Genomic DNA, 26628 nt, shown 5'->3' with positions numbered 1-26628 from the left:
GTCCGTGTTGCGTTTCAGTTTGCAAATCTGTCCATATGATCTAAACAAACAAATGCGTTGAGAGTGAACTGAGGGAGATTTTCTGCCGACCTCACCGAAACAAACAAGTGGCTCCCTGTGGCACAGGTAGAGTGTTCACGCGTTTTGGCATAAGCTTGTGTCTTAATACTGTGGTTGACACCCAGGTGTGGAGTGTCTTTCAATTTGGTCATTATGAGTCATAATAACAATGATTCCAGCGATGTGAGTTTGGATGATTTCGGAGGAGAGACAGAGGGGTCTTTTTGCCACCAGTCAACAAGCAGTAGACAATGCAGTGGCCTTGTGGTTAGAGTATTTGCCCAGAGATTGGAAGATTGGGAGTTCAATGCCAAGTCATACCAAAGACTGTGAAAATGGGACCTGATGCGTCTCTGCTTGGCACTCAGCATTAGGGAACCAGATTGGGGGTAAGGCCCTGCGATAGACTAGTTCGCTGCCCAGTGGGGTGTACTTGTACATCAAGCTGCCTCATGCTATAGAAACAGGAGATAGGCTGTCACTCCAATGAGCTGTTCCAGCTTGCACAAGGCTACTTACTTTACAACAAGAAGTAAAATGCTGATTGGCAATATCGTTTGCTCAGTTTGGAGACCCTCAACCTAAAAATGACCATGAAATGAAAACTAGAAAGAAAGTGGAGATAAATAGAAAGAAAGGAGTGGGTCCAGATAATCAAGACCTCAGGAGACAGAAGAAGAAAAACAAATGTTCCAAAGTGAAAATGCACTCACAGCACAGCAGAAGTCTAGTGCTTGGCAGTGAATGAACTGAACAAAGGCCTGCTCTGCATTTTATGCCATAAAAAGGAAAAGTGAGATCAGACTTGAACATCTTCCAGGTACAAATGAAAACAATACAATGCATGTGAGGTCTGGACCACAATTATTACTCAACACCCCCCCCCCCTTTTATTTTTGCTTAATTAGGAATTTACCGTAACAATAGTAAATCTCCCTCCCAATGGCTGTGTAGTGCTAGGATGTGAGCCAAAGAGACCCATTTATTAGTTGGTTCAGGCATAGAATTACAAGAAGGGACTAATCACAGAACATTGACTTGAACGTGAATATCCGTTATAATTCTAATTCTATGGGTCAAGCACTCCGTTCTAATCCATCAACAACATTGAGACATGGTGTAGTCCCACTTATGCTGCTAAATCAGTCCAGATTTTGTTTTGCTAATGGATTTTTATGGGAATTGGGTAGTAGCAAACAAATGGAATTACTAGAATGGGAAAATCTTTCAGACAGTGTACAATTGACAATACAGTCATGCATACACTCAATATGGCTGACGGCCCACCCAACACGGAATGTTGACTTAAATATCCGTTCCATTTATTATTTGTCTATGAGTCGAAGTCAATGGTCCCTAGGTTATGACCTCATGATGAATCCCTGGCTCCCTTTCAGCATTCTCCCTGTGACTTCTCCCCTGATAGTCTTAACTAACAAATCTAAAAAGCAGAGCAGAACGTAAATAGAAACAGATGAAACCGGCGTACAGGACATCAATCCCACACTATCAGCCTGGCTTCCGACCAGAATCCCACGCTTTAGACTGGAGCAACGCTGAGCGTTCTCCGAGTTCTCTCCCTCTCAGACACAGGAGTCTGGACCTCAGGGCTTAGATACTACATACCACATGGGGACCTTTCTGGAGAAGATCGACTAACAACATACATTAAATCCCACGCTTTATGCTAGAGCAACACTGAGCCAAGATCTCTTCCTCTCAGACACAGGAGTCAGGACCCAAATCAAATGTCATTGGTCACGTATACATATTTAGCAGATGTTATTGCGGGTGTAGCGAAATGCTTGTACCACATACTACATTAAAAAATATATATATATATATTTGACCTTTATTTAACTAGGCAAGTCAGTTAAGAACAAATTCTTATTTACAATGACGGCCTAGGAACAGCGGGTTAACTGCCTTGTTCAGGGGCAGAACGACAGATTTTATACCACGTCAGCTCAGGGATTTGATCTTGCAACCTTTTGGTTACTAGTCCAACGCTCTAACCACTAGGCTACGCTGCCGCCCCGTACCGCACGGGGACCGACCTAGCCAACCAAGACGTTTTACAGTTTTATCCTTTATTTTCATCTAATTTAGTTTCTAATGTAAAACACAGTTGATCTGTTTAACCCCAATAACAAACAAATGATGTCACATGAATGTGTGTTCATGATAATAAGAGTAAATCACTGTTTAGCCTCAAGGATAGACAATAGATTATATCTCAAATCACATCACATGTTATTGGTCACATACACATATTTAGCAGATGTTATTGCGGGTGTAGCGAAATGCTTGTGTTTCTAGCTCCAACAGTGCAGTAATATCTAACAGTGTAGTAGTATCTAAAAACGATTCACAACAATACACACAAATCTAAAAGTAAATGAATGGAATTAAGAAATATATAAATACTAGATTGATCAGAATACAGTATATACATATGAGATGAGTAAAGCAGTATGTAAACATTATTAAAGTGACTAGTGTTTCATTATTAAAGATGATCCCTGGTATAGTAGCTCCAGTCTGCAGATCCACTCTAAAATCCCTGTGACCCTTGGTGACCTGGTGACACCATTGTTCAGAGACATAACGCAACCCTAGTGACGGCACAGTGCCATTGCAATATAATGAGTGTGTTATTAAATTACACTTAGGTGTCAGCTAGTCCATTGACAGCAAAGATGATATCACTTTTCCCCCGTGTGTGTGTGTGTGTCTCACCTTATCCTGGTCATCTGTCTCTACGGGAGACGGGCAGAACTACGGTTGGCCCCCATTACCGCTCCATTCACCTCATAATCTCTGTCACCACATTCAACTCTACTTCTCAGATCAGTACAGTTACCACTCATTGATTTGTGTAGGCCTGATATACACACACGCGCAAACACACATGCGCGCTAGTCTTAATTTGACAGTTTCTTTCTTGGTGGCTAAGCATCTGTTCTCTCTCGGCTTCCAGCGGTCATCACTGTCAGTTCACACAGTCTTGCTGCAGGGACCAGCGCTGTTATTTTTAGTTAGCTGATCCTCACTCCAATGCCTAAAGCTTAATTTAAAGGCTTAAAATTCTAAAGAACAACAGCTAGTATCCTTTTTTTCATATAAGGACATAGTCAATTAGCAGACGCTCTTATCCACAGGGACTTACAGTAGTGAGTGAATATCATGTTGTACTTTTGCGTACTGGTCCCCTGTGGGAATTGAACCCACGACCCTGGCGTTGCAAGCGCCATGCTCTACCAACTAAGCCACACGGGACCTTAAGGAGGTTAATGTACACGCACAACCACATCTCGTTTCTATTTATTATAGTCCTCTTTCAACATTTCATACCTTGACATTCGTTATCCATTCCAATATATATATATATTTTTTTAAATCTCCCCAATTTTCGATCTTGTCTCATTGCTGCAACTCCCCAACAGGCTCGGGAGAGACGAAGGTGGAATCATGCGTCCTCCGAAACATGACCCGCCTAACCGCGCTCCTTAACACCCGCCAGCTTAACCCAGAAGCCAGCCGCACCAATGTGTCGGAGGAAACACCGTTCAACTGGCTACCGGGGTGAGCCTGCAGGCACCCGGCCCGCCACAAGGAGTCACTGGAGCACGATGAGGCCAATTGTGTGCCGTCCTATGGGACTCCCGGCCACGGCCGGTTGTGGCATAGCCCTGGAATGAACCTGGAATGGTCTGTAGTAACGCCTTAGACCGCTGCACCACTCGAGAGGCCCCCAGGACAAATTATATTTCCTGTTTAAGACTGAGTCAGCCACTGCCCAATTACAAAGCCACCCTCAACATTCATCAAGACTATGGTTCAGTATCTAACTAGGGGAAGTTCACTCATTAGGTTTCCCAGTACTTTTTTAACCAATAACCACTTGAACTGGAAATGGAGCTTAGGGGCTGGCACAACTCAGTCAAGCAGTTTCCCCTGGAAGAAGCAGTGTGTGTGTGTGTGTGTGCGTTCGTGTCTCCATATGTGTGTGTCCATCCATACGTGTGTGTGTCCTTTCGTGTGTTTGTGTGCGCGCGGTGGGTGCTGAGGTCATGACCAGTCCAGAGCTGAGGCAGAGTGTATGAGACAGCAACGGCAGAGGAGGAGAAGGAGGAGGAGGAGATGAGCCCTTTCCTCCAGTGCTCCTGTCCCCCATGCTAATTAGCTAGCGGCTAGGGCCCCGACTCCTCCACCACAGAGACAGGGGCACGGAGACAAGATTCACGGAGATAAAGCTAAAGTGATCCACAGAACACATTATATGCAGACCTGGGTTCAAATACTATTTTCAATCATTTCAAATACTTTAGCTAGGCTCGCTTTGAGTTTGCCTTGCGCAATAGAGCCAACGGAATAGTCCCAATTGTCCCAAAATCCCGCCCCCTGTCAGTCCAGGCAGACTAAAGCAAACAGTCAAAGTATTTGAAGCCTAGGTCTGATTATATGCAGTGAGGTGGAGATAGTAAAGAGGTTTCCTCTAGCTACCTCTGTAATTACGGATGGAATGGTGGAGTCACGGAGGAGTCACGGAGGAGTCACGGAGGAGTCACGGAGGAGTCACGGAGGACCCGGCAGGCATTAACATGCACAGTGTTCCTCGACAATAGAACCCAGGCACTTCCGACTACGTGACGAGAAGGAGTTTTCATCACTAGCAAACCGTGTCACAATAACCTTCTCAAAACCTTTTCAAATGGCATACTGGTGGGTGACAGTAAATTGGCCTGAGTTGTCTATGCACCCAGTCCAAAACCCAGTCCATAATCAACGACATCAGACTCGATCTGACAAACAGTAGAATGGACAAATAGAATGTATCTCTCCTGAGAGACAAACACACAGACACCGTACTGAGGAAGGACGCCCACGAGGTAGTTCACAGAAACAGGGTGTTAATCACAGCACTGTGCATAAATCTCAAAGTCCATTGTGATTACTATAGAAGTACAATGACCAGAAGAGTCATCATTTTAATGATATGGTAATTCCACTGTCCTGTCAGAGCCATATAAATATAATTATATTTCTATGGTCAGAGCCGTGTACAGTGCTAACGTGATTAGAACTCTGTTGTCTGGGCTACTGCGTAGGCGTAGTATTGTCCCTTCTACGGATCCTATTTCTATGGTGATTACGCTGTGGAACAATAGCAGGCGATAGTAGAGCTCAGAGCTGTAAAGGTAAGTGAGACTGGAGACAGAGAGCTAAGGAATATCTGCACCCAGTGTGTGTGTGGTGAGTGTGGTGTGTGTGGTGTGTGTGGTGAGTGTGGTGTGTGTGGTGTGTGTGGTGAGTGTGGTGTGTGGTGTGTGTGGTGTGTGTGGTGTGTGTGTGGTGTGTGTGGTGAGTGTGGTGTGTGGTGTGTGTGGTGTGTGTGGTGTGTGTGGTGAGTGTGGTGTGTGTGGTGAGTGTGGTGAGTGTGGTGAGTGTGGTGTGTGTGGTGAGTGTGGTGTGTGTGTGGTGAGTGTGGTGTGTGGTGTGTGTGGTGTGTGTGGTGAGTGTGGTGTGTGGTGTGTGTGGTGAGTGTGGTGAGTGTGGTGAGTGTGGTGTGTGTGGTGAGTGTGGTGTGTGTGGTGAGTGTGGTGTGTGGTGTGTGTGGTGAGTGTGGTGTGTGTGGTGTGTGTGGTGTGTGTGGTGCGTGTGGTGTGTGTGGTGGTGAGTGTGGTGAGTGTGGTGTGTGTGGTGTGTGTGGTGAGTGTGGTATGTGTGGTGAGTGTGGTGTGTGTGGTGAGTGTGGTGTGTGTGGTGTGTGTGGTGAGTGTGGTGAGTGTGGTGTGTGTGGTGTGTGTGGTGAGTGTGGTGTGTGGTGTGTGTGGTGTGTGTGGTGTGTGTGGTGTGTGGTGAGTGTGGTGAGTGTGGTGTGTGTGGTGTGTGTGGTGAGTGTGGTGTGTGTGGTGAGTGTGGTGTGTGGTGTGTGTGGTGTGTGTGGTGTGTGTGGTGTGTGTGGTGTGTGTGGTGTGTGTGGTGTGTGTGGTGTGTGTGGTGAGTGTGGTGCGTGTGGTGTGTGTGGTGAGTGTGGTGTGTGTGGTGTGTGTGTGGTGAGTGTGGTGTGTGGTGTGTGTGGTGTGTGTGGTGAGTGTGGTGTGTGGTGTGTGTGGTGAGTGTGGTGTGTGTGGTGAGTGTGGTGTGTGGTGTGTGTGGTGAGTGTGGTGTGTGTGGTGTGTGTGGTGTGTGTGGTGTGTGTGGTGAGTGTGGTGCGTGTGGTGTGTGTGGTGGTGAGTGTGGTGAGTGTGGTGTGTGTGGTGTGTGTGGTGTGTGTGGTGAGTGTGGTGTGTGTGGTATGTGTGGTGTGTGTGGTGTGTGTGGTGTGTGTGGTGAGTGTGGTGTGTGTGGTGTGTGTGGTGAGTGTGGTGAGGAACTGAGAGAACAGGCTAGAGCTCTGGGGATATAAACACCACCTCCAGGGTCAACGGACCCATTACACGCTATATGGAAACAGTTCCACTATAACACACTTTGGAAGTTGTTACACAGGAATATACACACACACACACACACGCACACACACTACATCATCAGTTGTATACAGTGCAGCAGCTGCGCCGTATACTGCACTTGCTATGAGAGTTAGAAGATCTGCAGCGCTGATGGGGAGGCTGCAGCACACACACCCATCGGTGGCGCTGTCATTCACTGACTCACTTAGCTGAGTAAATATTACTCCCATTCATCAATGTACTCACGGGTAGAACAGTTAGAGCTAGGGGCAGAGTGAAGGCTTCTGGGAATAGATGATGAATGAAAATACACGTGTGTACACAGATTTGCTCTGGATTAGATTTATACAGAAACACACAGTCACACACACACACACACACACACACACACACACACACACACACACACACACACACACACACACACACACACACACACACACACAGGATGTGTTGTTTTAGTTGAGTTAGACTGGACCAAGCCAGACACATAGGATGTCTTGTTTTAGTTGAGTTAAACTGGACCAAGCCAGACACATAGGGTATCTTGTTTTAGTTGAGTTAGACTGGACCAAGCCAGACACATAGGGTATCTTGTTTTAGTTGAGTTAGACTGGACCAAGCCAGACACATAGGGTATCTTGTTTTAGTTGAGTTAGACTGGACCAAGCCAGACACATAGGGTATCTTGTTTTGGTCGAGTTAGACAGACACATACACCAGATTATGTGGCATTTTCGTGACTTCCTCTGCATTAACCAATGAGGAAGGAACTGGGAAATCAGGGAGGATGCCAGGTGAAACTATGATTCAGTCCGATCCTTCGACCCAAGATGCCACGTCAAGCCTTTTATTTGCACGAACTAATCACATTAATTAAAAACAAAAAAGGCCTGCCCCGTGCAAGCCTGCAGTTTTTGCGTGAAGGCCAAAGAGTGCGCCAGTCCACAGTGACCCAGAATTCCATTAGGAAATGAGAAACGTACATTTGACAAACCTTCGCACATATAAATAAATAATCATAGCTTCTTCTGTGTGTGCATATTGCCTTTGACCAAACTTTCTCTCTAGCTCTAGTGACCCATCAGAGGGTACCACATGCCCACACACACACACACACACACACACACACACACACACACACACGCACGACGTGTCCCCTGTCTCCTCACCATGCCTGCGGCTTCCTCTTCAGTATGCCCTGCCGTCTCCACTGTGAGTGTGGGCTCAGGTGATAGGTCAGCTGGCGACACACCTTCTCCATGGCACCCAGAGAATCCTCCCCCTGGCAGAGAGAGAAGGAAAGAAAGAAAGAATGTAAGAGGGAAAGAGAGAAAAACAGACAGTGTAGGTTAATATTGGCTGACGGGACCAGAGGAGCTGAGTTGTAGACAACAAACACTTCTTCCTTGGTCTGTGATGAAAGGAGAGGAGCTGAGGGACTGCACTGAACACTGTGTGGCCTCCTGATGGACTCAGGCTCTGGGTTATACCCTGTTCTCTCTCCCTCCCTCCCTCCCTCCCTCCCTCCCTTCAGAAGCACTAAGTATCGACACCAGGTTTTCACAACTACACAGGTAAACACAACCCACAGGGACATATAACACATTTTACGGAGAACATGGAATGCTCTTACCATGGCCGTTAGATGAAAAAAAGTGAAGGGTGGCACGGGTATGCAAAGATATTATACAGGTCATTATTGTCTGTGAGGTCATATCGACGCCCTATTGGTTAATCTCTGCTATTCTGCACCTACGTCATCGTCCCAGGCCAGTATGTGCTGTTGGTGGTAAGATCCCTAGAAATGAAAACGAAGCCATTATATGAGGCCACTTAGGTTTGTTATTCAGGGAGAGATTGGTAAGAGGTTCAAGGGTCTGCCCTGTTGCTGCTTTGTTCCCAGCGTGTGTGTGTGTGTCTCTATGTGTGTGTGTGTGTGTGTGTGTTTGTGTCTCTATGTGTGTTTATTGTTTCCAGCTCCCTGCCTGTGTCCTCTGGAGGTAAGACATATTACATTATTGATGTCTCCACGTTCTCCTCCACTCGTTCAGCGAGCCCTACTGACGTGGTAACTATACCAAGCACGTGTACCACCAAATACGCATCTAGTGGATTATATGAGTGTGTGTGGATGCCCATAGTACAGTAACACAGAATTGTATAGCTTTTGCAATTTCCTTTGAGCAGATGTGGTCCCACAAGTGCTAGCTGTAGCAATATTGTTACACATATTGATCAAATATGAGATATTTACAGTCATTCGTTATTAGCCGTTCTAAGTATCTATCTCATTTTGGCTGTGTAATAAACCTGTTTGTGGTGTCTCTCCATCTGAACGTAGTCTGTGGGAGTAGGGGAACAGGAGGTATCGACCAGTCTGTTACTGATTGTCAATACTCTGCACTAACCCACCATGTCCCAAATGGCAACCTATTCCCTACATAGTGCACTCCTTTTGACCAGGGCCCATATGGATCTGGTCAAAAGCAGTGCACTACTTAGGGAACCGGGTGCCATTTGGGATGCGGGCCTCTCCCCACTGATCTGATACAGGCAGCAGCAGGCTAGCAGCATATGCTGGGCTACCGAGGGATTCCTCTCCATGCTGTGTCCACTGGCCTAGATATGTCTACAACAACCAGCAGACTCTGTCTCAGACAGACAAACAGACAGGACAGACAGGACAGACATGTACAGGATTACACTGTACTGTAGAACAACACTGTTCTGGTAGTAGGGAAGAGACATCTGGAGACATCAGAGACATCTATTTACATATATATGGGGCTCTGGTTTTCCTTCAGTCATGTAGCTATCTATCAGCTGTATAGCAATGTATCAAAATGAAACGTCGCACACACACGTACACACACACACACACACACACACCTTGGGATGCAATCTGCACTGTAAACCTCTCTCCGGTTCTGTTCTATTTGACTTCCTGACCTTCACAATAAACATGACAGGGACAGATAATGAATTCAATACCTACCGACTCCCCACTGTCTCCTCTCCTAAGACCCAATCAAAACCATCTCAAAGGAAGTGCAGTACGGTCAGTAAGCATTCCCCTGTGTAGTATGGCTGGCTGTGTGAGTGTATATATATATAGTTGTGTGTGTGTGTGTCTGTGTGTCTGTGAGTGTCACTGTGACACAGGGCAGAGCTGCTCTGCTCTCTGTCCCTGCAGACAGGCTGCAGTCCCCTACTGACAGAGGCATCAGAAACTCATCACCTCACCGTTGAGCCTCACAGCACTCTCCACTCCTCTCCTCTCTACACTGTGGCAACTGAGCTGCCACCAACTCTGCTGGAGTATTGAAACACATCATCCTGAGATGTTTTGAAACATTACATTACATAGACCAGTTAGTCAAGTATTGTGCAACACCTTGCCAGGGACTGGGAGCACTAACAGAAAAGGTTGAAAACACTATTTTGGTGTTCCGTGTTTTGTACAGAATTAGATACCTTCTCTTTTGGTGCCGTTTCCTTTCTCTAATGCTTCTAAACACCATTATGATGTTTTGAATCCTGTCCAGTGGAGAATGACATGCTTTTTCTGAAGTGTCTTAATGTTTAATATCGTTTTATATATTTGATCATTTGCCATTATATACCTTTCGGCAGGCATTGCCAAGCACAGTATTCAAACCACCAGCAGTAACTGGAGGTTGAACTGCAGGAACTTAAGATTCTGCACTTGCCTCTTCCATTGACAATCTTGAATGTGGGACTGGGTGCCATCCTCACTGAACCTCAGTTTGCCTGACGGTTTTGATAGCTATGATCCATTACACAACAAGCTTAATACTAATATAGAAATATACTTTTCTCTCTTCAAACATGAATACAATATTGTGTAAAATATTCATGAAATATACTTACATTTTGAGCAACATATTAAGTTGGATTTCCATTATTTTGGTAAAATGAAATGAACAAATCATTGAAACGACTTGCATACATTTTTTTTAAAGATATTTGGGGGTATTTTGACACTTTATTGAGACAGTTCATTTTTAAAACCCATTCAGTGTATCAGAACACTGACATTGGGTTTACATTCAAACACCCTCCAAACACCAGATCTCAGCTTAGGTGCAATACTTTTCATGGTTTCATTACACAATCATGGCGATTTGAGACGTTCTATTTTTACAGTGTACACTAAAACACACTCTCTCTCCCTCTTCTCCCTCCTTCTCTCTCCCTCCCCCCGCACCACCCCTCCACAGGATTGATCTCTCAGCTACTTTTTCCCCTTTTTCCTGCCTTCTATGCTTTCCTTCCCTCTCTCCCTCCACTACATCAACACATAAATCTGTTTCTCGCATCTGTACCCAGAAACAAAATAGTCTCTCTCTTCGTAGCGCAGGTGGACTACTAGTTCCCCCATGGTGTTACGCGTCGTCATGGTGTTCTCAATAACAACCTTCCATCGCTCATCCTTACTGTTTACCACAAAGCCTAACTGTGTTTTCTTGCATGAACCACTCAGCACAAGCAGTTCCCTCACAGTACAAACGCAGTTCTTTGAATTGAATTTCGTAAATTGTTACAGGGCTGAAAACGGCAGCAGACTGGGAAAGAAAAAGACAAGTCGAAAATAACACCTGGGTTCACAATCTGCCAAGCTAGTTTTTTTTTTTAAGTTTGGGTTCAAATTGTGGCCAAGCAGAGCAGTAAGAGGAGGAATGTGGGCTGAATCAATCTTTCAGACACATTTTCTATAAGTATCAAGTTGTATTATCAAGCACACAATTACAGTGAAATTACTTTCTTCCAAGCTCTTTCCCAACAATGCTGTAATCAATATCAGTAGCGCTATATAAAAAAATAAAGACCACTGATTACGACGAAAATAAAGATGTTTACCGTGTGTGTGTGGTAATATTATGTTGGGCTCGCTCCATTGTGAGCAGTAACAGCAGCACCGAGGCTGGGCAGGCTGCCAGTATTTTCAGTGTGTGACTCATACAGGAGAACAAGGCACCGCTGGTCTGTCTGTCTTTCGTTTTCCCCTCTGTCTGTCTGTCGTTCCCCCCGCTGTCTGTCTGCCTGCCTGTCTGTCTATCGTTCCTCCCACCATTCTGCCTCTCCCCACCTCCGGCTTTCCCTCCGTCTCTCTCTATCACTCCCTGCAAGACATGCCTCTCTCCTTCCATGATGACGAGTGAAATCTGTCTCTCTTTCCTAGTTGCCACATCCATCTATCCACCGCTAACTCCTTTCGTCATCTCGCTCAGTGAGCAAGACAGAAGCATGATTGTTAGAAAAAGCTTAGGATTAGGCATGGGTGTAATGAAAAAGTATAATCCTTCTTTATCCATCATAACTATCTCAATATAATAATATATAGATTGAACTAAAACAGATTGAAATCCTTATGGGAGTCTGTTATTCAACGGTAGGTCATTTTAATCCTTCTGGGTATGATTGTGTTGTTATTAATCACATACAGTATGTGGGTAAATGCAGAGATGGTATGTTATTCATGCCATGTGGAGTTTTGAGCCGGTCTAATTCATTCTCTGACTTAGGCTGTCAATGAGACTCACTGAGGAACAGGTGGATGAGAGAGAGAGAGAGAGAGAGAGAGACCCTCCTCACATCCCTACAGGCATTCATGTGAGTGCATTTAGATTTCAGTCACAGCATCTCACCAGCTGATCATCAATACACTGTACTCAGTGGCGACCCGTCATTCAGGGCTGGTGGGGCAGAGCAAAAAAATTAAATAAGGAGGAGGTTGCCTGTTTTGCATGTTATTTTGGCATTAATACGTGTCACATATCAGTTTGCAAACAATGTATGAAAAAAATTATCATTGAGTTAATAAAGCCTCCATACAAACATGGTCTCTTTCGCTTTCTTGAGTAAGGCAGCTTCAAAATGCAAGTGTTTCAGCCTAGCTCAGTGCTTTCTGTGGTGGTGGGGCAGCCAGCGGAAAATACGGAGCGTGGGGGTAGGTAATGTTCTCTAGTTGCGCCATGTTCTGTCACTCACGGTGACACAACGTCACTAACAAATCTAAGGGTAGAGCTAGAATATTCAAGCCCCTTGGGCGCTACCTTAGAGTTACACTAGAAGTGCCCATCCAAGAAGGCACCAGGTCATTGGCCACAGATAAAACGACGTCAAATCACATTATATCTACAGTAACTTTGATTGGACTGATCATGTCAACATCACAATTTTCTAAATCTTCGCTAGCAGTCATTATCATGAATCAAGTCGACAATCTACTGGCAAATCCTTTTTAATCCTTGTCATATGGAGAGAAATATTGATGAGAAATTATAGATAAAACGTATCGGTGCTCATCGGCCATTGGACATAAACATTAAACAACAAGTTGAAAATCACAAATGTAACAATGAGTGGTTTGGAAGGAATCAGTGGCTAACTGCAAGCATTGCAACGCAATCATTAGCCTGCTATTCAGTGGAATGGGTGTGTGGTCCCAATTCTGGGTTCAAGGGTCTCTATTCCAAGCTTAAAATGATAAACATTCAACATTGGCCATGCTGTGAATCCAGCATGATTTCTGCCGCGCTCAAAACAACTTAACTCGGAACTGGGAAATCTAACTTGAGTTCAAGATAACTGGGAACTCGGGGAAAAAAACGAGCTCCGGCTGGGAAAATACGTTTTGAATGGTCATCCAACTTTGAATTGTAAGTCGGGAACTCTGGCCTTTTTCTAGCACAACCACCAGAAGATCACTGACATCATTATAATTCAACCTTGTTTTTTACGAGTTCCCAGTTGTCTTGATTGCACCATAAATCCAGAGAATGCCAGACTTTGATGACGAATTTTGATGTCAAGGGAGGACCACCGCGCCACTTTCCTGTTCAACTGAGCACAGCACAACAAGGTGAGTCCAAAAATGTATTGTATGCTGCTGCATAAATTATGTAATATGCCAGGGAAATATGTACAGTGCCTTCGGAAATTATTCAGACCCCTTGACTTTGTTACGTTAGACTTTTTCTAAAATGTATTCAATTGTTTTTTTTTACCTCATCAACCTACACACAACACCCCATAATGACAGAGCAAAAAGAGGTTTTTAGAAATTATTGCTAATTTAAACTGAAATATTACATTTACATAAGTAATCAGACCCTTTACTCAGTACTTTGTTGAAGCACCTTTGGCAGCGATTACAGCATTGAGTCTTCTTGACGTTACAAGCTTGGCACATCTGTATTTGGGGAATTTCTCCCATTCTTCTCTCAAGCTCTGTCAGGTTGGATGGGGAGCGTCGCTGCACAGCTATTTTCAGGTCTCTCCAGAGATGTTAGATCGGGTTCAAGTCCGGGCTCTGGCTGGGCCACTCAAGGACATTCAGAGACTTGTCCCGAAGCCACGCCTGCGTTGTCTTGGCTGTGTGCTTAGGGGCGTGGTCCTGTTGGAAGGGGAACCTTCGTCCCAGTCTGAGGTCCTGAGCACTCTGGAGCAAGTTTTCATTAAGGATCTCTCTGTACTTTGCTCCGTTCATCTTTCCCTCGATCCTGACTAGTCTCCCAGTCCCTGTCGCTGAAAAACATCCCCACAGCTTGATGCTGCCACCACCATGCTTCACCGTAGGGATGGTGCCAGGTTTCCTCCAGACGTGACGCTTGGCATTCAAGACAAAGAGTTCAATCTTGGTTTCATCAGACCAGAGAATCTTGTTTCTCATGGTCTGAGAGTCCTTTAGGTGCCTTTTGGCAAACTCCAAGCGGGCTGTCATGTGCCTTTTACTGAGGAGTGGCTTCCGTCGGGCCAATCTACCATAAAGGCCTGATTGGTAGAGTGCTGGAGAGAAGGTTGTCCTTCTGGAAGGTTCTCCCATCTCCACAAAGGAACACTAAAGCTCTGTCAGAGTGTCCATCGGGTTCTTTGTCACCTCCCTGACCAAGGCCCTTCTCCCCCAATTGCTTCCCTGTGGCTCAGTTGGTAGAGCATGGTGTTTGCAATGCCAGCATGGTGTGTGCAACACCAGGGTTGTGGGTTCGATTCACACGGGGGGGCAGTACAATTATATATATTTTTTTAAATAAATATTTTTTTTTTGTTAAAGGCATGAAATGTATGCATTCACTACTGTAAGTCGCTCTGGATAAGAGCATCTGCTAAATGACTAAAATGTAAATGTAAAATGTGCTCGGTTTGGCCAGGTGGACAGCACTAGGAAGAGTTTTGATGGTTCCAAACATCTTCCATTTAAGAATGATGGAGACCATTGTGTTCTTGGGGACCTTCAATGCTGCAGAAATGTTTTGGTACCCTTCCCCAGATCTGTGCCTCGACACAATCCTGTCTTGGAGCTCTACGGACAATTTCTTCGACCTCATGGCTTGGTTTTTGCTCTGACATGCACTGTCAACTGTGGAACCTTATATAGACAGGTGTGTACCTTTCCAATTCATGTCCAAACAGTTGAATTTATCACAGGTGGACTCCAATCAAGTTGTGAAAACATCTCAAGGATGATCAATGGAAACAGGATGCACCTGAGCTCAATTTCAAGTCTCATAGCAAAGTGGCTGAATACTTATGTAAATAAGGTATTTCTGTTTTTAATTTGTAATAAATTTGCAAAAATGTAGGATTTTTATTTATTTAATTCATTTAAGAATAAGGCTGTAACGTAACAAAATGTGGAAAAAGTCAAGGGGTCTGAATAGTTTCCGAATGCACTGTACACTGTAGCTAAGTAAGTAATACTAAGTGTAGGTTGTGTAGTAAGCTGTTAGTAGCCCATGTGCCTCATGCTACTAATTTGGTCTATTTTCCCCTCTTAATTTAGCCTACTGTTCTGACTTGGTGGTGCACATGTAGCCTATAACCTGTTTTAGAGAAATGTAATCATCGAATAACATGTGTATGTGTTTGTGACAGGTGGATGAGTCACAGGACATGAGGGATCCAATTCTCCCCGTGCCCGGCGAGCGAGCTTTAAGAAATCAAGCAGCTATGCAAATAGATAACCCCTCAATGGAAATGTATCTGCCATCTCTGTGTGTTATCTCGGCACAGCAGGTTTAGGTAGCTGCATTTACAGATTGGCCAAGAACCACAAAGAACAGCACCAGACCATTATTCCTACTCCACCAAACTTTAGAGATGGCACTATGCATTGGGGCAGGTGGCGTTCTCCTGGCAGCCGCCAAACCCAGATTTTCACTGCTCCAGAGTCCAAAAGAGGCGAGCTTTACACTACTCCAGCCAACGCTTGGCATTGGTGATCTTAGGCTTGTGTGGGGCTGCTCGGCCATGGAAACCCATTTCATGAAGCTCCCAAATCCACTAATTTGAAGGGGTGTCCACATACTTTGTATATATAGTGTATCTCTCTCTCTTTCTCTCAGACACACACACACACGGAAATGATATACACACACCGAGATACACACAAATGTATACACACCATAACAACCACACTTACAGCACATTAATAACCTAATTTCCCAGCCAAAGACTGGAGGATAGGATCTGGTCTGATTGCACCAGCACACTGAAGTAAATAAGGCTGAGAGGTAATATTGTGATGGGGCAGAGTATCTGTGAGTAGCATGTAATAATGGATTAATAATACATTGCGTTTCATGCGCTTTTTACTAGGTCTCAACACACTTCGCATGCGCGTGTGTGTATATGTGTGTGTGCCCGTGTGTACTTGCACGTGTTGTGTTAACACGTTGATGTGTGCATGGAGTGTTCGGTGTTCTACCGGGCCTGTCTTGGGGGGGCACTGGATGTATCTGGCCAGGCTGATGACGAGGTCGTGGGTGATGGGGTCCACTAGGTTCCTGAAGCTGGCGTAACGGTACAGCACGTCATCCAGAGACGTGGACTCCATCCCCAAGTCCTACACACACACACAGAGAGACAGGAGAGATGTAGAACCGTGTTACATGATTAGAGCCAGCGGTTTTCACTAACCATGTGACCCGGACCAGGAAAAACTCTGCCTCCTACTTATCGCCTATAACTCAGGCCCTGGGTTTTTCCCAGGTTATACCACATTGTCAGGGCAAATTTTATATAATACACATAATCAATCTCCTGCATAATATATCAATATTGCATTCGTTTATGTGACAGTGACTGACGGACATATAGGAAACTAGCACACATAATTATTGACTTGTACTCAGAGGTGGGGTGAGCAAAAGTGGAAACACTCACAAATGTACCACTGCTAAGCAAACTTAACACTTAAACCTGCTTATCCAGTAGCGTTGACTCAAATACTAACAGATAGTAGATTTCGGGACACCTGGAAAGAGAGTGTGTTTGCTGTATGTCAGGAGCCTGAAGCTTTTCCATCAGGCACAGGAAGTCTTTGTCAATTCATGCAAAGACCTCGAATTTGCTTATAGGTTCCCTAACGTGTGTGTGCGTCCGTGACAGCTGGATGAGTCACAGGACATGAGGGATCCAATTCTCCCCGTGCCCGGCGAGCGAGTTTTAAGAAATCAAGCAGCTATGCAAATAGATAACCCCTCAATGGAAATGTATCTGCCATCTCTGTGTGTTATCTCGGCACAGCAGGTTTAGGTAGCTGCAGTTCCAGATTGGTCACGAAATGGCCAGGGTTGGCGGGGGATAGGGGCGGCCTATGGTTCTAGCCAAGGTGAAAACAACATGGTAAAGGCAGAACGACACTTTGAGGTGGAGAAAGAGAAAGGACTGAAAGAAAGAAAATGACGTGAGGAGCAATACCCTCTAGTAAAGAAAAGGCCATGCATTTTTTTTATGTCAGTAGTCTGTATTTAAAATGAATGACTATGACAACTAAAGTCACAAAATTATTTGAACTGTAAGGTGATGGTGAGTGGGAGGGTTGTGAGGGCAATAAATTGTCTTTTGAATTTATCAGGGAGTATTCCTCCCACATAAATCAGCCACATTCAACATCAAAGCAGTGTACTGCATGTAAAAAAAAAAGAAAATTGACTCAGGAGGAGAAATTAAGGGTTTTTCGGGTACATTAGGTGTTAAGAGAGCTGCCCCTTCATTCATCAATTCCCGTTTAATGGGAATTTTCCTGGTATCCGGGCAACAACGGAGTGCACCTGGTTGCCAGAGAACTGAGATGCTTCTCTCAGTCTCTCCACACATCTCTTTGTCTCATTCTGTCTTGTACCCCCAAATCAACTAGCAGGACAAACAGTATCAGAATGAACAGTTTAGTTTCTAATCAACCTGTTGCTATGTGGACTCAGGGCATGGGGTCTAATCCTGGATGCTGATTAGTTAAAACCGTATTCCAGCCGGTGTCTATTCCACAAGTTACCACCTGCTAAAGCTATGGCGTTAAAATGCCTATTTACTCTGTTTCATCTGACTGCACAATCCACTGTCTCATCAGCCTAGCCAGGCAATTTATAAACTTGATCTCCACTATAAAAAGCATCTTGACATTATCTCCCATTTTTTGAGACTAGCATTTGGTTTTCAACTGCAGAGATTTGTATAAAACTTGCTGACTTTTTCGCAACATTGTTTCAATATAGAAATTCTATCTCCAGCTGTCCCATAGTAATGAACATGTCGGGAGTCGGGACTTTTCTCAGCCATTCGAAATCATGAATCAGCTGGCATCATTTTTATGGATATATAGAAGGAATGTCAATAGAATATAGGTCAAACTAAATGAAGTGCAGCTGGTTGCAGTCTTTCCAGCTTCAGTTTGAAGTGATTGTGTTAGCTGTGTTGTTGTCTAGCTCCTCTGAACAACAGTGTCCTGACGAGAGAGCACGTTTTCTATGCCAGGAGAAATCAGCCATCATTAGCTCATTGTTATGGATGTATCCAAATAAATGTCACAAGAAAACAGCTTAAACAAACGCAAATGCAGCTACTTTGTTGTTATTCTGGCTGCACTGTTTGACGTGACTGTAAGTTAACCGTAGTTGACTAGCTAGCAAGTAAGGGATAAGAACGTTGTCAGCCAGTATGGCAATAGAGAATTTAGAACAAACAACTTGGTCGCATCCATAGATACAGAACAAAAATACTTAACGACTGGGTCGCATCTCTGGCAACCGAACCAATAGAACAAATGACCAGCCGGCTTGGGTAGAAACCCTATATTTGTGCCGGGACTATATCTCACGGAAGGATGAAACAGTATGAATAAATTCATAAAAAGTGTTCATGAAAATATGTCAATCATTATTTGAATATGTCGGTAACCCATTGTGTAAAAGTGATAATGCCCTCGAAGTTGCTGTTTGGAGGATATATTGGCACGGTTTGACTTCTTCTCGGGCCTAACAACACCCGTGCCAATATATCCTCCAAACACCGGCTTCGAGGGCATTATCACTTAAGTGTAGTAGGTGTGTGTTGAAACTGAGGTCCACACTCTTAGAAAAAAGGTGATATCTAGAACCTAAATAGGTTTTTCGGCTGTCCCCTTAGGAGAACCCTCTGGACTCTGAGAAAAAAAAGGAACCCAAAAGAGTTCTACCTGGAACCAAAAAGGGTTCTCCTATGGTGACAGCCGAGGAACTGTTTTGGAACATTTTTTTTCTAAGAGTGCAGAGCCAGAGCTAGAAGATTGATAATGACATGATAATACACTGTGTGTCCCTCCCTGGCCTCATCTCAGCTCAGCCTGGGCCTACGTTTACAAAGTGTCTCAGAGTAGGAGTGCTGATCTAGGATCAGGTCCCCCCTGTCCATATAATCTAATTCAGTCTGGTCGAAAATACAAAACTGATCCTAGATCAGCACTCCTACTATGAGATGCTTTGTAAACAGAGGCTCTGATCTCAGAACAACAACCAGCAGGGATTTTTTACATTTAAGCAGGGAGTCATGCTGAGACCAGAGTCTCTTTCGCAGAACACATCAATAAACAACAATTACACTATACATATCTACACTGCGTGCACAATTATTAGGCAAATTGTATTCCTCGGGATTCATTTTATTGTTGAACAAACACAATGCTCTCAGTCAATACAAAATGTTATTGAACCTCAAACCTGAATGTTTAACAAAGGAAAAGTGAGTTTTGTCTTTCTCAGGGAAATATAAGTGTGCACAATTATTAGGCAACTAAATTACAAAACTAATTTCTCTCAACTCACTTGTTTATTCTCAATTTTTAAAGTAAGTGTAACAGATAAGTAACACAAAATGACAATTATATAACATTTCTGGCCTTTCAAAAATATTCAGTGCCCAATATAGCCACCCTTATTTTCAATAACTGCCATGAGCCTTCCATCCATGGAGTCTGTCAGTTTCTTGATCTGTTCACGATCAATTTTCGCTGAAGCAGCAACTACAGCCTCCCAAATGCTGTTCAAAAAGGTGTATTGTCTTCCATCACTGTAAATCTCACGTTTGAGAAGGCCCCATAAGTTCTCAATAGGATTTAAGTCAGGTGAGGAAGGTGGCCAGGTCATTATTCAGGCATCTTTGAGGCCCTTGCTGGCTAGCCAAGCAGTGGAGTACTTGGATGCATGTGATGGAGCATTGTCCTGCATAAAGATCATGGCCTTCTAGAATGCTGAGGACTTCTTCCTGTACCACTGCTTGACGAAAGAATCTTCCAGAAACTGGCAGTAGGTTTGGGAGTTGAGTTTCAGTCCATCTTCAACCCGAAAAGGTCCAACTACCTCATCCTCAATGATAGCAGCCCATACCAGTACCCCTCCTTCACCTTGCTGGCACCTGACTCAAAGTGGTGCCCTGTGTCCATTACTGATCCAGCCACGGGCCCATCCATTTGGTCCATCAAGAGTCACTTTCATTTCATCTGTCCATAAAATCTTTGAAAAATCTGTCTTCAGGTATTTCTTTGCCCAATCTTGACGCTTCAACTTGTGAAACTTATTCAGTGGTGGTCTTGTGTCAGTCTTATTGACCTTGGCCATGTCTCTCAGCACTTGACACCTTGTACTTCTGAACACTCCAGGTAGGTTGCAGTTCTAGAATACGGTGGCACTGGAGGATAATGGGTTCCTGGTAGTTTGACGTTTAATTCTTCTCAAGTCTTTTGCAGTTAATTTGCGCCTTTTCTTCCCCATGCGTTTTTTGCGCCCCAGTTGACTATTCGCAACAAAACGTTTGAATGTCCGGTGGTCACACCTCAATAGTTTAGCTATTTAAAGAGTGTCGCATCCGTCTGAAAGGCATTTTACATTTTTGGCTTTTCAGTGTCAGTTAAATTTATTTTTTGGCCCATTTTACCTGAGGTAATGAGGCTGCCTAATAATTATGCACACCTTGATATAAGGTGTTATTCACTTTCGCCACACCCTCCCTCATTACACAAATACATATCCCCTGAAAATGATTAAATCCAATAAGCATTCAAGTTTATATGGTTTGGAGTTGGAAAATGTGAATAGAAACAATGATAAGATCAGAATACTCACTTGCCTAATAATTGTGCACGCAGTGTATATACACATCAATTACACTATACATATCTATATACACATCAATTACACTATACATATCTATATACACGTCAATTATACTATACATATCTATATACACATCAATTACACTATACATATCTATATACACGTCAATTACACTATACATATCTATATACACATCAATTACACTATACATATCTATATACACATCAATTACACATCAATTACACTATACATATCTATATACACATCAATTACACTATACATATCTATATACACGTCAATTACACTATACATACCTATATACACATCAATTACACTATACACATCAATTACACATCAATTACACTATACACATCAATTACACATCAATTACACTATACATATCTATATACACATCAATTACACTATACATATCTATATACACGTCAATTATACTATACATATCTATATACACATCAATTACACTATACATATATATACACATCAATTACACTATACATATCTATATACACATCAATTACACTATACATATCTATATACACATCAATTACACTATACATATCTATATACACATCAATTACACTATACATATCTATATACACATCAATTACACTATACATATCTATATACACATCAATTACACTATACATATCTATATACACATCAATTACACTATACATATCTATATACACGTCAATTACACTATACATATCTATATACACGTCAATTATACTATACATATCTATATACACATCAATTACACTATACATATCTATATACACATCAATTACACTATACATATCTATATACACATCAATTACACTATACATATCTATATACACATCAATTACACTATACATATCTATATACACATCAATTACACTATACATATCTATATACACATCAATTATACTATACATATCTATATACACATCAATTACACTATACATATCAAATCAAATCAATTTATATAGTCCTTCGTACATCAGCTGATATCTCAAAGTGCTGTACAGAAACCCAGCCTAAAACCCCAAACAGCAAGCAATGCATGTGAAAGAAGCACGGTGGCTAGGAAAAACTCCCTAGGAAAAACTCCCTAGAAAGGCCAAAACCTAGGAAGAAACCTAGAGAGGAACCAGGCTATGAGGGGTGGCCAGTCCTCTTCTGGCTGTGCCGGGTGGATATTATAACAGAACATGGTCAAGATGTTAAAATGTTCATAAATGACCACCATAAATACACATCAATTACACTATACATATCTATATACACATCAATTACACTATACATATCTATATACACATCAATTACACTATACATATTTAAGGAATTTTGGGTATCATTCCACATGAGGCGCAAAAAAACTCAAAGCTGATTTACTTAACTCGTTAGAGAAGGAAGGGATCTCCGGGTTAGCCATCCCTGAGTCTGGGTCTGGTAACTTATACATCTGAAGGTTAACAATGAGGTAAGGTATGTTGGAAGTTTATGCAAGAGGGCTTTATAGACAAAAAAGCGGGCAATGCATCGATCTACGAGACTTCAAAGAGGGCCAGGCTACTTTCTGAAACAAAATGCAATGATGTGTACGGAACCCATCGCCCGTAATAAAGCACAAGGCGCTATGATAAACAGCATCCGATGGCTTCAATACAGTATACTTCAATACTTCAATATAGTATACTTCAATACTTCAATACAGTATACTTCAATACTTCAATATAGTATACTTCAATACTTCAATATAGTATACTTCAATACTTCAATATAGTATACTTCAATACTTCAATACAGTATACTTCAATACAGTATACTTCAATACTTCAATACAGTATACTTCAATACAGTATACTTCAATACTTTAATATAGCTGCATTCATATAGACTATATTGCCATAGTCAATGTTTTATTTTTGATTTTACCTTTATTTAACTAGTCAAGGTATGGTCAATAAGCGGAATGAATGTTGACTGAATTACATGTTTTCTGCTATTTAGTCAAAGACCTGCTCCTAAAGAAGAAGCCTAATTAATTCTTAATTTCTAACTCATCAACATGCTTTTTGAAAGACATATTTTTGTCAGTCCAGATGCTGAGATATTTATAAGCGGGGACACGATCAATGAGGGCACCAAAAAACCCTTACAGGGTGAGGATTGTCTGACCTCACCACTATGATCCACATGATAACCCTTAAGATTTAAGCTTACACAGCCAGGGCCTCCAGCCTGGAACCTCCATCCTCTAAGATTGGATACTACATGGATGGATTGATTGGAACATAGCCTCTATGTCCAGGCTTCTATTTTGGCAAAGCTCAAAATGTATACAGGGAATGTGACAATATGACAGCCAGGCTGTCGACGTGAGACTAATTTGATCGTAACAAATTATACCTAGTGTTGAAGTAATGAAAATCAATAACGCTTGAGAGTGATATAAACAAAAGGAATGAACCAATCAACGAAATCATGTCCGATATTCAATATAAAGTGTATAGGTCTGGTGGATATAGCTTCATGTGGGCCTAAACCACATCGCAAAGCTGCATGCATAGTTAGGTTCTCGTTCTCAATTTAGTCTGGAGATAAATGTTATGAGGTAAAAGTACATTAGTAGGAGTAGCTCTTCTTCCAAACTATCTCTCCCTCCCTCTTTTCTCCTCTCCATCTATTCTTTACTCCACTCTAACCCCCTTTCCCTCTCTCTCCCTTTCCTCATCTCTCTCCTTTCTCCTCTCTCTCCCTCATTTCCTCCACTCCCTCCCTTGTTTCCTCCTCTCACTACTTTCCTCCTCTCTCCCTCCTCTCCTTGCCTCTCTCTTTTTCTTCCTCTCTCCCTCCTTTTCTACTCCTTACCTCCACTCTCTCCCTACTTTCCTCCTCTCTCTCCATCCTCCCACAGGCCGATCGAGCCAGGCTGAATGGCATCACAGAGGGGCCATAAATTGTTGCCACTCCTCTAATTACAGCAGCAGTGAAGGCGAGCCGAGCCTCTGGGCAGCTGTTTTAACAACATGACACAGCCCAGGATGAGTTATACTTTCTCACAAAAACCATGGACAGAGGGGCAAAGGAGGTGCGGGACGGGAGGGACAGGGGAGAGTTGCAGGATGCATCTCATCGGCTTGTTATGGTATTACAACAACAGCAGATACTGTAGATAGCTGTTGGTGTAAATGTCTATCTGTCATCTAAGTTGATCTAATATCCTTTGGCCATTTGACTGTATTCGAATGCTGGGTCGTATTCATCAGGGCACACCGTAGAAAAACACTTCATATTGGACCGTTTCATATTGGACAAGTTCAGGTCGCACCTCCCCGTTTCTTCCTATTTTCTTCATTTTTCGTGCCTAGTGAACACAACCCTGGATTGACATAGAATGGAGGTGTAGTTTGCGTTGGTCTTCCTTAGTATTCACATCCTCTCCTCACTCAGACAGCCAGTCCCTCTAGTTATGTATGTCCCTTAAAGTGAGGTGTGCTGGGGCAGACGGTGTCAGTGTGTCTGTGGTACAGCTAATCACAACCTAATTGAGAGAAAGCACAACCAGCTTTCTGATGATCTCACCTCTCTACCCGTCTCTGCATCAGTCCATCTGTCTGTCTTTGCATCAGTCCATCTGTCTGCCCTCCTCTGTCCTCTGAAGCTCACCTCCCTCCCATCTGTGTCTTCCTGGCCTAGTGAAGGACTTCTATCAGAGTTAATGTAATCTAGACTTAGACTAGGATTTGCAGTGAACTGACATGGGATTTGGGGTTATAGTAGATGAAACACACCTGTGCACGCACACGCACACACAGGCAAACACACACATGAACACAAGCACATAGGTGCACAAACACACACATGAACACAAGCACACAGGTGCACAAACACACACACACACACAGACACAGTCAAGAACACACACATAAACACACAAGCACACACACTTACATATAAACACACACACACATACCTGCCGGAGTGTCTGCAGCATCTCTGTGGCCTTGTCCTGTTTGCCTTGCTTGGCCATCAGCATCATCTCCTGGATCATGCCAATCCGGCGCTGGTAGGGCGGAGGGGTCCCTCCACGACTCAGCCGGTCCCCTGACCTCAACATGAAGGAGGTGAAGATGTCACCCCTCTCCTTGGTATGGGTCCGTTTCCACCCGTGCTGTGGGCTGGGCCCAGCCTCTTGGCCCCCAACACCTTTGGTCTGTTTGGTGCCCATGTTCGGATTTTAGAATCTGCTGTAAAAAATGACTTGCTCTTCCCAGGCAGTCATGCAAGGCTGACTTGCATAAAAATATTTGTTTTTGCACTAAACATTAAAACCTTGAGGCCTTAATATAGGACCTCTGGGTTCGTTCCCCACCTGACTAGTTGGACAACACACCTGTCCTCTAGTGAATGGTGCACTGTCCAGCTGTTCAGAGTGCAATACCAGTTGGGGAAACAACCTCCAACACATGCATTCAGATTTGAATAAAAGGTCTAACTCGCATAATAAGCTTGAGCGAATTTGCTGCTACGCGTGCCGACTATAAACACAAACAGACACACACTCAACCCGGGACACAACCCAAAACTTTTGTTATGTAATTCGCGGAACATAGCCTATAAATAATTAAATGTTTTCCACTGAATTTTGTTAGGATAAAAATGTCAGAGCTAAAGAGCTAAGTGAAATATGATCAGCTCTCTCTGCGCAGGGTTCTTTAGCAAACGATGAAACAAACGCTGCAAAAAAACCTCGGGGTTATCCGTCTTCCAGACAACGAAATCATTTTAACGACTGCACTGTTATACCAATCCGCTGGTAAAAGCCCCTCAAGTCGGGAAGAGCTCGGAGGATGCTTCCCGCAGCATGGCCGCAAATACGGGGAGCAGCAGTCCCGCAGATCGCCAGCAAACTCCCGGTCGGATGCGCTCGCTCACAGTGCTATCCTGGAGACGACTTCATTCCTGTCCTTCAAATATAAACGGTTATCCTCTGAAGGGCCGCTACTAAATTGATGTGACTGTCAGTGTTGCGAGTGCCTCCTCTCCTCCCGTCCACATTGGATTCCTCTTCCCTTTTAATCAATAATTCCACGCATTCTGCGTCTGTGCAGAAAATGAAGGGGAAGCTAAACGTATGTGGTGGTGGCGATGGAGACAGGACACGGTCATGTTTACATCTTTATCTGCTCCGTTTGTTTATTCACCTCTGCCTCTTCAAATCATTCACATGTGATGTCAACCTATTCCTTGGCAAGATATTGGATTCGTTGTTCCTATATTCTAATGATTCGCTCTTCGAGGCATGTCCTGTTAGAACGGCCTCAGCGGTAGCTAAGGGTAGAGTCCTAGGGTAGAGTCCTAGTGTAGAGTCCTAGGGTAGAGTCCTAGGGTAGAGTCCTAGGGTAGATTCCTAGGGTAGAGTCCTAGTGTAGAGTCCTAGGGTAGAGTCCTAGTGTAGAGTCCTAGGGTAGAGTCCTAGTGTAGAGTCCTAGGGTAGAGTCCTAGTGTAGAGTCCTAGGGTAGAGTCCTAGTGTAGAGTCCTAGGGTAGAGTCCTAGTGTAGAGTCCTAGGGTAGAGTCCTAGTGTAGAGTCCTAGGGTAGAGTCCTAGTGTAGAGTCCTAGGGTAGAGTCCTAGTGTAGAGTCCTAGTGTAGAGTCCTAGTGTAGAGTCCTAGGGTAGAGTCCTAGTGTAGAGTCCTAGTGTAGAGT

At 43.6% G+C, this 26628-nt stretch overlaps 1 protein-coding gene and 1 non-coding gene across 3 annotated transcripts in view; both read right to left on the bottom strand.

The window, feature by feature from the left end:
• The window catches only part of LOC115206045 (leucine-rich repeat-containing protein 75A), a 28797-nt gene extending 2491 nt beyond the window's left edge, over nt 1–26306 (bottom strand). Inside the window, exons 1-4 of one of the 2 annotated variants that reach the window (XM_029772591.1) lie at nt 24894–25010; nt 24503–24623; nt 16252–16389; nt 7691–7803 (exon numbers count right to left, since the gene is read on the bottom strand). In XM_029772591.1, coding sequence (XP_029628451.1) covers nt 7691–7803; nt 16252–16380 — 242 coding nt within the window. In that variant the 5' untranslated portion in view covers nt 16381–16389; nt 24503–24623; nt 24894–25010. Of the gene's footprint in view, nt 1–7690; nt 7804–16251; nt 16390–24502; nt 24624–24893 lie in introns of both variants that reach the window. The other variant, XM_029772590.1, reaches the window with a different exon arrangement.
• On the bottom strand, nt 3267–3340 carry trnaa-ugc (transfer RNA alanine (anticodon UGC)). Its single transcript has one exon. It is a non-coding gene; the product is annotated as a tRNA-Ala (tRNA).
• Nucleotides 26307–26628: the final 322 nt, after the last annotated feature.

This window comes from Salmo trutta, chromosome 13 (assembly GCF_901001165.1).
Source record: "Salmo trutta chromosome 13, fSalTru1.1, whole genome shotgun sequence".
Classification (NCBI taxonomy): Eukaryota; Metazoa; Chordata; class Actinopteri; order Salmoniformes; family Salmonidae; genus Salmo; species Salmo trutta.
The sequence above is the reverse complement of the archived record's forward strand: the minus strand, read 5'-3'. Positions and strand labels throughout refer to the sequence as shown.